A 17,342-nucleotide genomic window follows, 5' to 3' on the forward strand; every position below is an offset into this window, starting at 1 on the left:
CAAATTTTAAGCAAATGGAAAGAGCTTGTTCAGTTGTCTTGCTTTCAGTAAAAAAAAGTACTCTGCTATCTTGAATAGAAGTCGAGATACTTGAGATTGAGGTGGGGTCACCTGGTTTCAGAGGTAAAATTAGCGAGAAAATGGCCACCAAAGTTGAGTTATTTCCTTAGCTTGAGAATCCAAGGAAACTGAAAATTTGTCTTTATGCCTTTAACTTTAACTTAAATTTTTTTTTAATCAACTTTTTTTCAGTAAATTCCGAACAGAAATGTGTTCTTTTTAATGGGCATGAAAGGTGTTGAGCCAAAAAAACTAAAAATGTGATAAAAATTCCCAAACTTGTGGAAAAATGCCAGTTTCTTGACTTTTGTTATTTTGATGAGCACCTGATTTCACCACGCTGCCTCACATTCTCTTTATTGCATTTATTGTAAGGACTCGACTCAAAAGTCTAATTCCAGAAACTGTTATTGTTAATTTTCATAAATAAAGTTATTGTGTACACTGTTTTATTATTGCGTGCCAGCTTCTTGTTTTTGGGTGTCATGTGTGTGTACTTATTATAGTTAAATCTCTTGTCTTCTGTTTTTTAACAGATAAGTTCTTGAGTTTTGCTGTCTCCTATTTTTTTTCTGTTTCATATATTGTTCCCAGTAAAATCTTTGTCCTCCTTTCAACACATTGCAGTTAGTTTGAGGAAAGGCAGGAACTTCGAATTTGGACTCAGCTCTGGCAAGGTAGAGTGGAGAAAATAAATCTCGTCACTTGATCCAGGTTCAGCTCAGCAGAATAATGCTCTTCTTGGTTTAAATCAGCAACCATAGCATTATAATCAAGTGACTCACCCTCTAAGCTAAATGCTGCCTGCTTACTTATACATTGTATGAAATTTCTCGGTAACCTGCAAATGCAAGCATTGCAGTACTTGAGGAGACATCAAGAATGCTTAGCTAAAAAGGTTGAATGGTTCTCTCTTGAATATTGTGCATTTCACATGCGCAATGCAGAAAAAGATTTGGTTTCTTCAGATGAACTGAGTTATCAGTGTTATTGGAATAGCTGAGCTAGTACATGTATTAGTATACATGTCACAAATCGTTTAATGCTAATGAATTGTAGTAGCCTACATTGTGTAGGCCTACCTCATTCAGTCCCAAAATTTTAAGAGGACCACAAATGCGTCAGAAAAAATATTTCTAAAAAATGTGATAGCTTTCTCTACAACTTCGATAGAAATGTTTTTGCGTGTTATGGTCATGGTCTAAAAAAAGCAGCAACTGCTTTATCCACAAAAATAATAGGAAAAGAGACACAAATAGAGAAAAGAGAAGAAGACGGTCTCAAAGTCAAAGGGAGAGAAAGTTCTGGAAGGAAAACAGGTAAGGGAGAAGAATGACAAAAGGTAAAAGTAATAATATAGTTACACAAATACAATGTTTTTTTCTCAGAACTGACCATTGTCTTCTGTACATCATTTACACCGTATTATAATATAAAACATTGTATCCATGCTGAACCTGCTGCTGCCCACATTGAAGAGTTTGTGAGAGTATGACCTTTGTCAGTACAGAACACGAGTATCGAGGGCTCCATAATCTGTCCCCGTGGCTTTATGCACCCAGCGTAATTTAGCGAAATTTAATCATTTTTTTGCATACTTTCTGATTATTTTCCTTTATCATTCTTCACGACATTAACAAAATCGCATAATTCCACATTTTTAGGGCTCAGTTTGCATAATATCAGAATTTTCCTTGCATAAAAGGAAGGGGGCAGCATAATGACCGGGTTTGTCTTGAGCGCTTAAATGACCAAGTATATAGGCTATGTCTCTGACCATAATATGATTCGGGTGAATAAAGTACCCCAGAAAAAGAGGTTTACCTCCTTGTATCAGTGCACCGATTAAATTGAGCTGATTGACATTTGTGGACCCTTTAATGAATTATCTATGTATTCAAGCATGTTGATTCAATTTGTATACGTGATGCTCAGCTCAGAATGTGAGTACACATGTACTCGGGGACGATAAGAATGATTGAGACCTTACTGCCAGCCACATTTTTAAAAAAGTGAGTATGAGGACCACGAGGAGTCGCAGCAGCTAGGAGAAAATGGGGGGGGGGGGGGTATTTATTTATTTATTTATCTATTTTGGTGGGCGGTTTATGTCGTCACCATGAGTGGCTTTCTGAGAGACATGCAATGCTAACTAACTCAATACTTCACTTAATTGTTCTTTAGTTATTATCTTGCATGATCGTTAGACTTAGTCTTAGGCTTCAAATTCTAAAAGCCTTCAGCTTTTAATTGTGAGTGAATACGACTTCTACTGTGTACACGTATGTATTTGGAAAAAGCGGGGCAGAGAATTTTACAGTCAATTTTCAGGCAGTATATAATTTTGTTGTTTGTGGAGATCATGTTGTAGTTGCTTTTTTTTTCTCTCATTTTTATTGGTGGGGGTAAAAAAAAAGGGTCGGCGGGTTGGGTTGGGGGTCGGCTATGCTGTTCATTTCAAATTAAAACGAATTTAAATTCTGTATAAGATAAGGTAAGAATATAATACTCTTTTATCCCAGAGGGAATTTTTTTCTTGGCAGTACGTACAGGACCGTAAAAACCAATGCAGGTATACATAGGAATTTAAATTACATGTATATATATTGTTTTAATTTTTTTTAAAATTCAATATAAAAAGAGAAGTAAAGTTGACAAAATGTAATATACGCAGCAGATTCATCATTCAACCACTTATAGGAATGTAATGTAATTACAATACTATTAGAGTTATGTTATTTAATATAGAGATACATACTCGAAAGAGCAGTACATACTGGCTTATTCTGACAACAGCCTCATGCTAGATGGTAAAAAAAACAACATCTTTTATATCTTTCTCTCTTTGTTTTTAGAGGTAGATCTAGATCTACATAATCTGCCGCTGCGTGATCTCACAATTTGCGTGAAAAGTAAATTATGCGGGTCGTTTGTAGTGCTTATCTTTTTTATGCTTGTGGTGTTATAGATTTCATCAATAGTATGAGACAAGATTAAAAGCATTATAAACGGTATAGAGAACCGTATCGAACCCTTATGTTTACTCAAAAATCGTACATCATTTTGAAAGATAATTTGTTTACTGTTGAAAATCTTTTTATTTAAAGCCCTCGTCCAGACAATCACGCCTTGGCGCCAGTCAAACCAGCCGCCACCGTGTCCGTTACCGTTCGTGGGCCTCGAGGCGTATGAAGACAACTGTTTAATCTGTGCTATGAAGTTGATGATAAGTACCAATTTCAAATGTCAGCAATAACCGTAACCGAAACAAATTCGAAGCCTTAACAATGAATTTGACTGGAAACGATCGAGCAAGATGTTTGATTTTGTTGAAACCGACTCAACTTTCAGCATAGTACTTGCCATTTAAACTGAATTTTCTCCAACTTCGTTGTCAATGACAACAAATCGTTTCACGATGTACTGACCTCTGTATACTTCCGCTATGTTGAACTATTTGATACTGCTTCCTGGGTATTTTGAGTCAATGATGGGATTCAATTAATATTTGTTGCTTTTAGAAAGAAATTTATTCAAATTTTGTTTGTATAGAAACATATTGTATGTATGAAACACCCCTGGTAGTCATTTTTACCATAATAATAATTTAACCTTTCAAGAGGTCAGAGTTCACATTTGTAAGCGAGAGTGCTTTCCGCCTCTGAATGCTGCTTCGCGTTGTTGTATTGACGCGTACTTGAAAAGCCAGGAGGAAGGGAACGAGCTTGGACGGAAAGTTTTGGAACGTACACGTAATGTTTTGTAGAGTTTAGTCAGTATTTTTTTAGACATCAGATTCTGTGACTATAATCAAAATGCCGACCCCAGTTCCATTAACTCAGCTGGTTGATCTTGCTTTAGGATCACCAGAGGTTGGCGCTGTAAACTTCAATGTCTTGCACACGTTGCTCCATGCTATGATTTCTAAGTTGAATATTCAAGACGTGAAAGCGGACATCGAAGAACACGACAGGGAATTATTGTCGACCCATGCAGGCCCAAGATCTTTCTCAGCTTTCAGTGCTGACAGTGGGAAAGGAGATGATTCCATTTTATCAGAGGACAACCTCAGTGAAAAATCAGGTTATTCAGCACCAAAGCGGAGTCCATACCATCGGCTGGAAAAACAAGTGTCGGAGCTTACTAAACAAATGGAAGAGCTGAATAAACTACCGTCAAACGAACATCTTCTGCAACGTACGCAAGAAGGAAAGGAATCGGACAGGCCCATAACTGACATGTGGCAGTACATGCAATTGAAGAAAAGAGTTGATGCCAACGAAGAAGGAGTTGGAAAGGTAAGTCAAATTGTTCCTTTCGTTTTGCATTTTATAGACAGAACTAATCTAGATCTAGATAATCTAGATCTAGATATCTAGATCTAGATCTATCAAAAGACCCAAACTGTGAGACATTAGGACATATATATATATATGTGTATGCCCTAATTCTAATCTTAAAAGAATCAAGTTCTTTTTGTCGCATTTTAGGCTAAAATAATTTGTTTGGCCTTGTAAAAGAATATTTGTGGCATCATCATGGGGTAAAATCAGGCGCTTGTCAAAATAATGAAATCGAAGAAATAGAATCTAGATCTAGAATCTAGATATAGAATCTATAAAAGGCATTTTCCCTCCAGTTTGTCCATTTTTATTGAATTTTTGTTTTTTGGCTTAACATCTTTTATGATAATTTAAAAACACATTTCTGTGTGAATTGTTCTGAAGAACGTTGGTGAAATGTAAGAAAACTGTAAATTTTTAGTTTTTTCTAGGGCCTCAAGCTATGGAAGTTACCAAACTTTGGCAGCCATTTTTTCGCTAATTTTACCTCTGAATCCGGTGACCCCCGCCTCCTTCAATTCGTGCCTGATTCCACCATGTCATGACACATTTTATTATTTTTATTTCATATATCTCTGATTGTTAATAATTTTAATGTATTTATTAGTAATCTATTATTGTTGATATTTATGATTACAGGGACATCAATGATAAAGGAGATTGATATTATTATTAGTTGCTATATATATGTATAATGTATGTGACCCATAAATATTGTAAAAGTACCACTTAATGATGCCAACGTCCTATAATACATTAGACACAAATTAATTTCAACTGAGCTGTGTTTTGTGAGGCCTGCTGGTTTGCTCTGCGTCAATTGTGCAAGTTAAGACTGTGTAATCTCTTCTTACATAATAAATAGGCCTTACTTACTGTAACTTAAAGATTTGTTTTTGTATAACTTTTGCTTATTTTGCATTTTTACAGAATTGACATGTGGTAAAGTTTGGGTGGTGACGTACATTTTATTTTAATGTACCAACCCTTTGTGACTGTTGTCCTGAATGTTTATCATAACACAAGGAGAAAATGACACAGCAGTTATACAAAAAAAAAAAGTCATGTAAAATTCAAAATCACATGAACTTTAAGTTGAGTTGCTTTTTGTTAGTTTGGTTGTTTTTTTTCACAGACTAGGGCTTCAGCATTTTAATTGCATGTACTTGTTAAACTTTAACTAACCAAGAAGAAAATCTGGGTAGGCCTACAGTTTTTTATATTTTAGAGATATCCGGTGGAGATGAGGAAAATATATTATAATAATATGGTAACTTGAAGTGTATCCTCTACTTTTGGTCCCACGATCCTGAGTTCGAGTCCTGTCAGTGGTTGTGTTCGTCTCAAGTCTTGAAGATGTAATATGTTTCTCTCCGTCACTTTACTTTGTTGCTCAAGTTTGAAACCCTGCTTGACCATCGATAATTTATTTATAGAGGCACCAGCCGTCCATGTCCAGGTGCTGTTTTAGCCAACCCTGCTTGACTCAAAAACACTTTGTTTTTAAGGTGGCACTCTTAGTCCCCCTTCAGAGCTCCAGATTTAATTGAGACATTTCTGATAATGTGGTGATAGGAGTAATTTAGCCCACTCTCAGATTCAGGCTTGATCTTGTTCATAACCAACTGTGCATCTCAGATACTGATCTTTGTGTAGTCTCTCTGAAATTACTTTTTTGTTGTTGTTGTTTTGGTAAGTGTTTTGTGACGCTCGCAACTGCATAATATAAAGGTCAGGGCATTTTCAGCTGGTAGAAAATTTCAATTTTGCACGGATGGTGGCCGAAGCCTACTCTTGTCCCTTTTAGGACCACCAAGGGATCTTAAACGTGCACAGCTTGCACACGAGACCTCTGAGATTTTTAGCCCTAATCTGAGAAGGCTAGCTATAAAAGTCGTTGGATCTTACTTACCATAAAATCAGGGGCGTGGCTGAAAGACAGCAGTGAGAAAAGAGTAGCAGAAGAAAGGCTGCAGAAAGAGTCAAGAGCCTAGAGGAGAAGGCGAAAGTGGGGGGGGGGGGGGAGGGCAGAAAGTGGAAATGAAAGCAGACGACAGAGCATGGTTAAAGAGCAGGAAAGGAGAACATTTAAGAGATTTTAATTTCGTTCTCGCTCTCTCCCTCTCTGTTTCTCTCTTATGCGTGATCTGTTTATCTATCTATCTGTCTGTGTGTCTGCCTGCCTGTCTGTCTAACAAAACCACATACTCGCGCTCAAACACACCCACTCACACACACACACACACACACACACACACAGAGAGAGAGAGAGCATATTCACACGACATACTCTCGGTCTCTCTCTCTCTCTCTCTCTCTCTCTCTCTCTCTCTCTCTCTCTCTCTCTCTCTCTCTCTCTCTCTCTCAATGACGCACACACGCGCACACACACGCACACACACACACACACTACTCACTCTTTCACTCTAGACCCGATATCTGTACTCGCACGTTCGCTCCAAAACCCGACGAATTTATGTATGCTAAACTACGAGTAATTCCTATTTGCTTCCGAGCGAATGCATTCGTAAATTTCATTATAATTGTAGATCGATTTTGCTTGCTCCTCAAAATTCCACTGTACCAGCAATCTTTCCGTGAGTAAATATCGTTGACATTCAGCTGTCCGATCATGTACCGCATAAAAGTAGAATTATATTCGACCTCTCTGATTCGACTTGTTTTTACACTATGTCAAGAGAAGGAAAAGAAAGAGAAAGGAAAGGGCTGTTTGATTCATTTCTAGTTTGCCAAGAATCGGATTGTTTGAAGGCTGCTTTCATGTTTTATGTGTAAAATGTAAAATTTATTGAGCAGTCCTGGGATTTTATAAGAAGTTAAGAGTTACGAGCTTGATACAAAATAGATAATAGAGCTTTGTGGATGAAAGGGGGGTGGGGGTGGGAGGGCGCTGTCCTCGTCTGTAGGACACGAACGTTTCTGCTGAGGGTGAAACGGCTGCACTATAGGTTATTATTAATGTTCTTGAGATTACGATGTGCAAATTTCTGTTATCATATCGTGGACATGACTGACCTAGTTGGAGAGCAGCTATCACAGTGTCCAGAAAGTCCTATGAGACTTCACGAAAAGTAATGCTGAGACCATGAGAGAAGCCCGGAAGCCGCGCACATTCACAGGTCAAAGTGCCGCTTTTGAATGTTCGAAATCAAAATGTGACAATTTAAACTTTTCTCTGCTAGAATTGGTCTCATTGGCCATAACAGAAGCGACAAATCACCTTAACCTTTACTTCTCCAATTTAGCTTGAGAAAATTAAATAATATTCTACTCTGCGGATGCACCGGTTGTCGTCAGACATTGACGGACGAACTAAATGATAGTATTATTGTCGGCGTCATCGTTTCTATTATCCACTTGTGTCTTTATCAAACTGAAATTCCTTTGATGTTTGAATATTACAAAAACGATACAATTTTCAAAGACACGTACCTTCCCATACGCATAGCATAGCTGATTACACCCTGTTTCCTAATTTTCCTCCTCTTTATTTTCTGAACGGTCCACACAAAACGACCCCCTAAAAAGCACCGTACGTCTTGTATCTATTGGTAGGCTACACGAATGTCGATCTCTAGTTTAAGTTGATTTCGAGCTGGTACCGTGAAGGCCACTTTTTTGCCCCGAGTGTATAAAGATAATAGCGAAACTGAAAATAAGTAGAACAAACATACCGCCTCAGAGAGCCCTCCCCCCAAACCACCAGCCCGGGCCTGTGTTTTTACTGTTCTGTTTGTCGGACACTTAATCTTCCTCTGGCCTTTCAAATGGGTTGGTTGAGGGTGTCTCTGGTTAGTCCTTCTTTATTATCAATCTGTTGCTTCTGTCTCTTTCTCATTGTTTTTTGTTTGTTTTTGTTTTTTGTTTTTTAAAAATAGTTATACTAACGATGAAGCTTATAGAAAGTATAACAATATTAACAGTGTTTTAATAACTTGGTTGCATTATACTGCCATAGTAGTTCACGACTGGTGGAGGCCCTCTTGTGTCTGTCTTGCTTTTTTTCTCAGGGGAAAGAAAACATCACAGTCAGTGCATTTCTTCTTAACTCAACTCCAAACTTTGCTACCCCCTTGTGATTTTCTTTTTCTAAAAAAAAAAGTACCTCTTTGGGGAATCATACGTACATGTGGCGTGTTGATTTATTAGTTTTCACCTTTCAAACAGGCATTGAATGTCCGAAAAATGACCAAGAAAGTGTGTCAGTACTACCAAAAAGAACCTTCCATCTCTATGCGGTCACGAGTTGTCTCCTTTTCTTTTCTTTTTTTGTGGGTAAGTGTTTTACGGCGCTGGCAACTGCATAAGGTCATATATGAGTCAGGGGCCCAGAGGTGGGGGCAAAGGAGGTGAGGAGGTGGGGGCAGAGAATGGAGACGAAAGCAGATGACAGAAGATTGCTAGAGAACAGGAAATAAGGAGGTGAAAGGAGACATTTTAGAGAACAAAAATTTCCGTCGCTATCCGGTCTCGAACCCGTGAACTATTGAATGAGAGGCGAAAACCTTAACCTCTAGGCCACCCCTAGTTGTCTCTATACGTGACTGCATTTCGTTTTCGCAATCACAACTGATTTGGCCCTTGATTGATTTGGTGGGCTGGAAGGTGAAGGGTTCTTGTCCCAACTTGCTCGTTACTGGGATGAATAAGGAACGTAAGGCGTTAGTGACACTGATATCTTTGATAACTGCGTGTTGGTTGTATGTCGTTTGTAGGTCACTGGTTCGGAAAGACCCTTTCGTTTGCGCCTCTAGTCTTTTCCTCGTTAAGAAAATCGTTCTCTTCTTCGAAAATGACGAGGATGTACGTGTACATAACCTTAATAATATTATGAAATCGTGTCGTTTTCGTCTCATTATGCTTACTCCAACTGCCGTCTTTCAAATACTGTTTATTGATTTTTAGTTTTAGTTGTTTTTTGTTACTGTATTTAACGCAATCGTGTTACACTTCACTTGCATTCGTTTTCATTTTCATTTTATTCTGCCTTTCCGTTTGAGAACATGGGGCCGTTTTTCACGAAAGCGCTGATCATGGTTTAAGTCGTGAACTGAAGGGAATAGCAACATGCCTTTTTCATTTTTATTTTTCACAAATTTACTATGTGGATGGGATGTCGAAAATTATTAATTATATAATACTTAAATGTGAACAAATGTTATGAACGTTTCCATCCCGTTCCGCATATTTTGTATTAAACAATTAAATTTACTGGAGATGAATCGGGGAACGGAGAAAAATAGGGAACCAAAGGCACCATTATGAAGCTGTCCATAGTGGAAGGACATGAACTGTTGAAAGTAATATATCTTGATATACAGGTTTCATTTTAAACAAACATGAGCCCGCTGCCCTAGTCTACTTTAATTCTTAACTGTAAAATACTTACCAAAAGAGAAGGAAAAAAAAAAGTATTTTGGGACCTTCAACAGTAGTTATCGAAAAATAGTAGTCAGAACTATCAGAGAAAATCGCTGGTGCGGAAGAGGGGGGCGTCAGGGGATCTGGAAATCAATCAGCTCTCAGAATCAAAGAGATCGGCTGAAAATGCTGTGAGAACTCGGGCATAACGCAGTGTAGTGTCTTTATGTCTTCGTGTGCGTGCGTGTGTGCGTGTGCGTGTGTGTGTGTGTGTGTGTGTGTGTGTGTGTGTGTGTGTGTGTGTGTGTGTGTGTGAGAGAGAGAGAGAGAGAGAGAGAGAGAGAGCAGCGCGCGCTCGAATGTTGTGCATGCACGCCCGCTTGCGTTCGTGTGTGTGCAGTGCAGATGCTTAGGTGTGAATACAAAAAAACAGGTTGTGTGTGTATGGATGGCAAGGGGGGGGGGGGGGTTGTTAAATAATTGATTATCAGATTTTTGCCATCTACGTGTGTTGAGCACGGTTTGAATCTCAACAAGAATTTTTATAACGTTATATTATGGTCCAGCTACAAAGCACGGTGTTTCCCCCACAATTTTAATTTTATCGCTCTCAGAGTGTACACCTTGCAATAGCTACTTTAACAATGTAGGACTGTCATTTAACTCTACAGAACTGTTTTAATCGCCTTTCGCCCTTGCTTCGGGCAGATCCAAATCCTGTCAAGTGCCGCTTTTTTGTGTGTAATCTCTCCAATTGTGGACATTAGATCTATTTCATGGCTTTCGTAGGACGTGTTCGTTGGCCTGTTTTAAATAGCTTAAAAAGGGCTCAGTACAATACAATATTATGCGCCTTTTGGGTGTGTATTGATACTCCAGCTTGTTCTTTTTGAAACCGTGAGCCTTGTTTCTTTGGACACACGCGCTGTGGCATTCAACTTAAGTTTACGTTTTGCGAAGTGTTTATCTACCATTATTATTCTTTATTGTGTTTAATTGCAAGCTCTAAATCCTAGGGGTTTTCAATACTCTGTGAGTCGTAATGATTTTTTGTGTTCATTTAGAGGACACACTGCAAAATTAATTATTTCACTGTACTATTGTTTTCCTGGCTTGTGAGGGAGTCATATTATTGTTGACGGCTAGATTTTGTCATGTATACCAGCCTGTCAAAATGATAGTTGGTTGGCAATCTGGTATAGTTTGCTCCTTCTACGTCTTTCTGGTACTTCTGTTTTCATACTCTGTACGTGGTGGCATGTGGTCGTAACGGTACGGGCTCGCTTCTTAGAGGGATAAAAACTGACCTTCGCGGTCCTCCGGAAAACGTAAATAAAAATTAATGTTCCTCGATTCGCTATGAAATGAACCGCGTAATAATTAACAACGCATGATCCAGACCTGTACTTCTGGGATCTCATAATTGGTAAACATATATTGTGGCCGAGACTTGAATTGTATTTTTTATTCAACAGTACGTGCGAGTTGTTCTCTTGACCTGTGTACTACTCACTCTTTAATTTGTTTATTCCCATCATGAACTTATGCATTTCTTTTTTCTTTTTTTAAAGAGCATATTATTATACAATACAACGACATTGTTAGTCTTCTTGCTGAGAACTGGAAGGGCCTCTGTTCGTTGATCGTTAGAAAATGCCATTATAATCGAATCTAGAGCAGCCCCACTGGCTTTAAATGCTCTCATAAAACGTTTTGCTTTTCCTGTTATTATCCGCTACTTCGGCGCTTATGGCTGGGGAAAATTTGATTGAGCTTCAGATCAGCGGATCCAGCTCTTTTGATACTATGCCGTGATTCAATAGCCGTGGATTAGACTGTGGTTGCAAGACCTACATTATTATTAACATGATTACGCTCGGGGACCGACAAACTGCCTGAAAAAACACGGGCTTCCCAATCGCTATTGGCTTCAGTGATGCGTGGCGAATCTTTCGGAGACGGAACTAGACTAGAGGCACTGCCGTGTGTTGGAATGTGTAGGTTGATCAGTGCAGGGCGTGATGTCTAGCAGTTTTGTAGGTTCTGGAGATTGGCCAGTCCCACGTCTCTTGCCTCACGGACAGTCGGCGTATTATCTCACCATGCGTAGCGCTGTAAGACAAACCTAGGCTTTGCCAGTTTAATCACTGCCGTCGCGAGGGCACGGGTCTCTGTTTTGGTGGTCTGTTTGACTTATAGAGAGGCGTGGGAACACTAAGTTAAAGGTCTACGTGTTTCGTTGTGTGTGTGTGTGTGTGTGTGTGTGTGTGTGTGTGTGTTTGTGTGTGTGTGTGTGTAACTGTAGGCGTTTTTGGCGCAATTGACTCATATTAGATCACGTGGGGAGGGGGGGGGGGAAGGAAGGTATTTTGAATCATTTTGGAGGCGAGCTTCAACTCTGCCTGTCAGGACCAACCTTGCTTAGAGGGCTACAACGTCCCAGCAGAAAGGCTGAGATACTCGATAAAAAAAATCTTAGGTTGTTTTGTGAAATGTTCAAGGTTCTCAACTTATTTGGCTCGATCCTGTATCGGAAACGGACGTTAAAGTCGGATCCCGCCTCTTATTTATAGTGACGTTCAAAAGAAACTTGAAAATGCAATCACGCAATCATCGTGTTATAGCCTTGCACTGCTCACTCATGCAACATACCGATTTAAAGCTAAATAAATTCTGCATTATTGAACCCATTAATATTCCATCTATCTTGAGAGACACCCGAGATATGGTTACTCAAAATTGACCTTTAAAAATAAGGCTTAGCAAAATTGTGTATAATCAAAGAAACGTAAAAGTATGTTCGCGCATGTATTGAGGTGCATGGACATTGGTGGAATGGACATGTATTAAATATCAAATGAAAAGAGATTATTGTCTCTGAAATGAACAACATCTTCTGATATATTCAAACAGATTTGAAAATGGAACAATTACAAATACCACGCAGAAATTGGATTTAATATAACATGTGCTCCTTAGTATTATTTTGTTTTTGAATAGGAGCTATTGGTTTTGGGTAGAGTACGAAACATTTTTTTTTTGCTCATGGATTGTGTTTGTTAAATATTGGACATAATGATCTGTCAGTGAGGAACAGAGACTACGAAACAGCCATGGTTTTGGGTGGTCTGGGGTGGAATGAACAAAACCGCCCTCGTGAAAATAACCGGATGGCTAGGTTTAGTGGACTACATACTTCATCGCGCAAGTGCTGAAACGCCATGTCTTACCCTTATTTTCGTCATTATGTCATTCAAGCAGACATCCTCATGCATAGCAAAGCACTTTCTTACAGGCCTAATGCCACATGACAATTTTTGGAAAACCCAATCAAATCAACATTGAAGTAGTCACCGGTAAATAGCCCCGATATGAATCCTACTGGTATGTGTAGTACCATGAAACAGCTGGTGAAGAAAAATGACTTTGCTCCCAATTCAGACCCTTTGTTTGTAACTTTCTCTGATATCTGGGACGAAATGACAGATAAGAATGTGCACAATTTAAAGGGTTCGTGCACTTCACAAAACCAGTGGCGCCTAAGCAAAGTAACAATGAGCACATTTATTGTAAAGTCCAAGTTTTGCGTGGTATCTGTGATAGCTCTGTTTTCCGTTTTCTTTGAAACTATCGTAATAAAATATCATAACGAAATATAGTTTATTGCCGAGACAGAATTACCCATACATTGGATGTGCAATGTATGTCCATTCTATCAATAGTGATGCTCGTTTCTGTTTTCCATAAGGTCAATTTTGAGTGACCATATCCCGCGCGTCTCTTAACATAGATGAATTATTAATGTTTCAGATGATGCAGAATTTATTAAGCTTTAAATTAGTTTACTGCATGGGTCGGCAGTGCAAGGCTTTAAAACGATTATTGGGTGATTAAATTTTCAATTTCTTTTGAGCGCCACTGTATAATCTAAAGTGTTGATAGGGGCATTACACTTACTATTTATTGAAAGGAATGTATATAAAATTGACCATTCCATATAAACTCGGGGATGGTGATGGCTATTTACTTTGTGTGTTCCAGTTGTTGACCATTAAGTTTCAGCTGTTCTATTTTTTTGTTGTTGTTTCCGAAGTCTTCCGTCTAAAACCCAAACCCATGAAAGGAAAATAATCGAGAGGGTTCAAGTCTTGGAATGTGGTGACGATTTATTTGTAAGCGCTCGGCTAACAGAGCGTTCCCCAAACATTTCATGTAACTATGCAAGGACCACTCTTGATGTGTGGGTGTGTGGGGTATAGCTCCACTCTGCTGAAACCAGGCCTCCTCAATAGATATCCCCCCCTCCTCTAACTGCTCCAAAATTTTCTCAGCACGATGAGATATCCTTGTCATGTCATGTGGCGATCATGTTTTTTTAAAAATTGCCCTTGTCCTGAAACCAGACCGGGCTGATCACGTTGGTTAGTATTTCAATGGATCAGAATTGAAAAGACCATCAATGAATGGCGATATCCCACGTGCCCCCGGGAAAAAAAATCATCAAAAAAATCAGCCGGGGGGAAAAATCATGGCAGTGCTGTTTTTTGGATGTTCATGGCGTGTTTTTCATTCTTTTTTTTTCACGAGGAGCAACTGTCAACTGTCAAACTTTTATTGAAACAATGAAACGACTGAAAGCGAGAATTCGACGAGTCAGACCAAATTTGGGCAAGGAAAGGGTGCTTTTTCCAACATGACAAGGCCCACCCACATAATGAGTGTCATAACAAGGGAGTACTTACAAGGCCTTGTTTGGATGCCACACCCAGCTTATTTTTCTGATAGCACCTTCAGTCTTTCACCTTTTAGGTCCTTTGAAAGAAGAATTGAGAGGTCTATATTATGGAAAACAATGAAGAAACCATGCAAGGCTGCCGTGAAAGTTTGGCTAAAATTCCAACTTGCTCAATTTTACGAAGGCGGCGTATTGGACTCTTTTTAAAAGGGGGACAGCAGTTATCGAACGAGGTGGAAATATGTTGAGTAATAGAAATCTGATCCTCAGATGCTCCCCGTCTATTTGAGATAAAATAGTTGCAATTTTTTTTCTTTTATTTTTGTTCTTCTTTTTTGTTCTTTTTGCTTTTTTTTTGCTTTTAATTATTATAAACGAACTTGCATTGCTTTATTGTTAACCCCCCCTCCCTTGTACGTGCTTAGCGGGTGGTGGAGGGTGCTTCTGGAAGGTGAGTCTACTTCACTTTCCCTCTGTTGTTTTTAGTGTCTGGTTTTCCCCCCAACAGTTTGTGCAGTGTGTCCAAATGCTTCATTTTTTCATGTTTCAAAAGTTTCCTTTTCATTCAAGCCATATAAAGTATGCGAACTGTTCCTTGTCCTTTCACCTGATCTTGTCGTGCAGTTTTTGTCATGTCTTTTTTTTTTTTTTTTTTCAAATGCTATCAATAAGCCATCCTGAAATATTCATATTGACACTTTCGTTGTTCTTGTCAGATGAAGTTCATGGGTCTGTGCTTTTTACTTCTCAGGAGCGGTCGTCATACCAAGAGAAGGGAAGATTCTCGTTAACTCTCTTGAATGCTTCCCTTACTTTTGCTTTTCATGTAGTAATTGAAAACGGGCCGTACATTATCTGTGTCTAATGATTGATATGGTTTATTCAGTGATGCGTTCTCTCTTCGCGCTCGATCACGCACTCACCATCTCTTTACCTCTTATCTGGCTCATTCTATCCCTGCCCCCCCCCCCCCCCCCCAAAAAAAAAAAAAAAAAATGCACGTCGCGGGCGCGCACACACACACACACACACACACACACACACACACACACACACACACACACACACACACACACACACACACACACACACACACACAGACTCTGCTCTCACACACGTGTGCAAGCATACACACTGTACACACACACACACACGCACGCGCGCACACACACACACACACACACACACACACACACACACTCACACATACACACACACACACACAGACGGACGTGCACAGTTACAATACGTATGCTCGCAACCATGATTGTGATTGCATGTACTTGTTTGAGTGCGTGTCTACATTGGTACAAGTGTGCACACGCGCACACACCCTTACACAAAATCTCGTACACGCGTTGGCAGATATATACAACTGATAGACGGATGGACTGAGAGGAAGAGAGAAAATGATTGATACGATCATAATTTTAACATGAAGTGTCTCCGTAATAAGTAATTTTGAACTGCAACAACAAGAGTCGTTTATTTTCAATTACCCAAGGGCTTAACAGTGATATATCACCCTTGTGTCAATAAATATCACGTCCCTCGTCTAATTTCGTTTCTCTTTCATTTGTAGTCGCTGGACCAAGTACTCTGTCATTGAAATTACCTCGCAAGCCAAGGCGTGTTCCTCTCAGTCTCAGTAAAACGAAGTCACTTTGAGAAGAGCAAGTAGTGTTTTAAGCTCTTCAATGTTGAGTGACTTCACTGCTTCGCCCTTACGTCGATACTATCGCATATGGCACACCCCGTGACTCTTCCCATGACCACCCACGTCCGTTTCCAACCACGACAGAGCGACAAGAGTATATCAAACACCGCTTTTTGCTCCCATTAGCTCCGGGCGTGTGCAGTTCAGGACAAACACATCGCCACAGCTCTCTCAGTCCCACTGCAACAACCTTGTTTCAAGTACCCCTAAATACCCCTGACCTATCAATACAGCTCATGTTTGAGGCAGTTCAGGGCTGATCCTTGTGGGGGCAACTTCACTTTGTTTGGCGTGGCCGCTCCCCACCGAGCTGGGAAAGGGATAGAGGGTAATGGCGAGGCATTACGGTCTTCCAGACACACTGCAGGTCGCTTTGACGGAAGACAACTTGACACTCTGTGGGGAAACTGTGTTGAGAGGGATGTATAAGGGTCTCGGGACAAATGCCTGGGCCATATGTCAAAGTGAATATAGCTCTTCGCCTCTCTGGGGATATTTACAAATCTAGAAGCCTTGCTGTGCCGCCGGGGGGGGGGAGTGGAAAAGAGAGAGAAGGAGAGAGATCTTCGGGACATGCGACCCATCTGAGTTGATAGTGCGGTAAAGCTTATATTATAAAAACTAAACTAACCGCCCTTATAGGCAATGCATGATGGCAAAATACACAGAGCAACTGCGCACAGGTCTATCTTGGCCCCAGATTTCGTTGGCAAGCTGTTCAGAGGTTCAAAATTGTAATATGTAATTTGTTTTGTTTTGTGTTCATTACAGTTTCGTAAACTTCGTATCAGCGGTTTGTGCTCTGGAGTTTTATTTAAATTCAAATTCTAAATTTGTGAGGCAGCGTGGTGGAATCAGGCTCTCGTCAAAATAATGAAATGGAAGAAAATAGCAGTTTTCTTCCTCCTTAGCAATTTTTATCAAATTTTCGTTTTTTGGCTCTACACTTTTTCTGTCCATTTACAATGACATTCCTTTGAGGATTTCACGGAAAACGTTAATTAAAGGCACTTATACTGTTACTTTACTTTTTCGATCCAGCGGCCATTTGGGTTCTAGCCCTTCGGTCTGTCGATATGGCAAAGAACTGACAGGTTTTAATCAG

At 39.6% G+C, this 17,342-nt stretch overlaps 1 protein-coding gene across 3 annotated transcripts in view; it reads left to right on the forward strand.

The window, feature by feature from the left end:
• Positions 1–3,650: 3,650 nt before the first annotated feature.
• The window catches only part of LOC101848124 (glutamine-rich protein 2), a 58,600-nt gene continuing 44,908 nt past the window's right edge, over positions 3,651–17,342 (forward strand). For 2 of the 3 annotated variants that reach the window (XM_005101276.3, XM_005101278.3), the window contains exon 1: positions 3,651–4,358. In XM_005101276.3, coding sequence (XP_005101333.1) covers positions 3,876–4,358 — 483 coding nt within the window. In that variant the 5' untranslated portion in view covers positions 3,651–3,875. The remainder of the gene's footprint in view (positions 4,359–17,342) is intronic. The other variant, XM_005101277.3, reaches the window with a different exon arrangement.

Source organism: Aplysia californica, unplaced genomic scaffold (assembly GCF_000002075.1).
Source record: "Aplysia californica isolate F4 #8 unplaced genomic scaffold, AplCal3.0 scaffold00277, whole genome shotgun sequence".
Lineage (NCBI taxonomy): Eukaryota > Metazoa > Mollusca > Gastropoda > Aplysiida > Aplysiidae > Aplysia > Aplysia californica.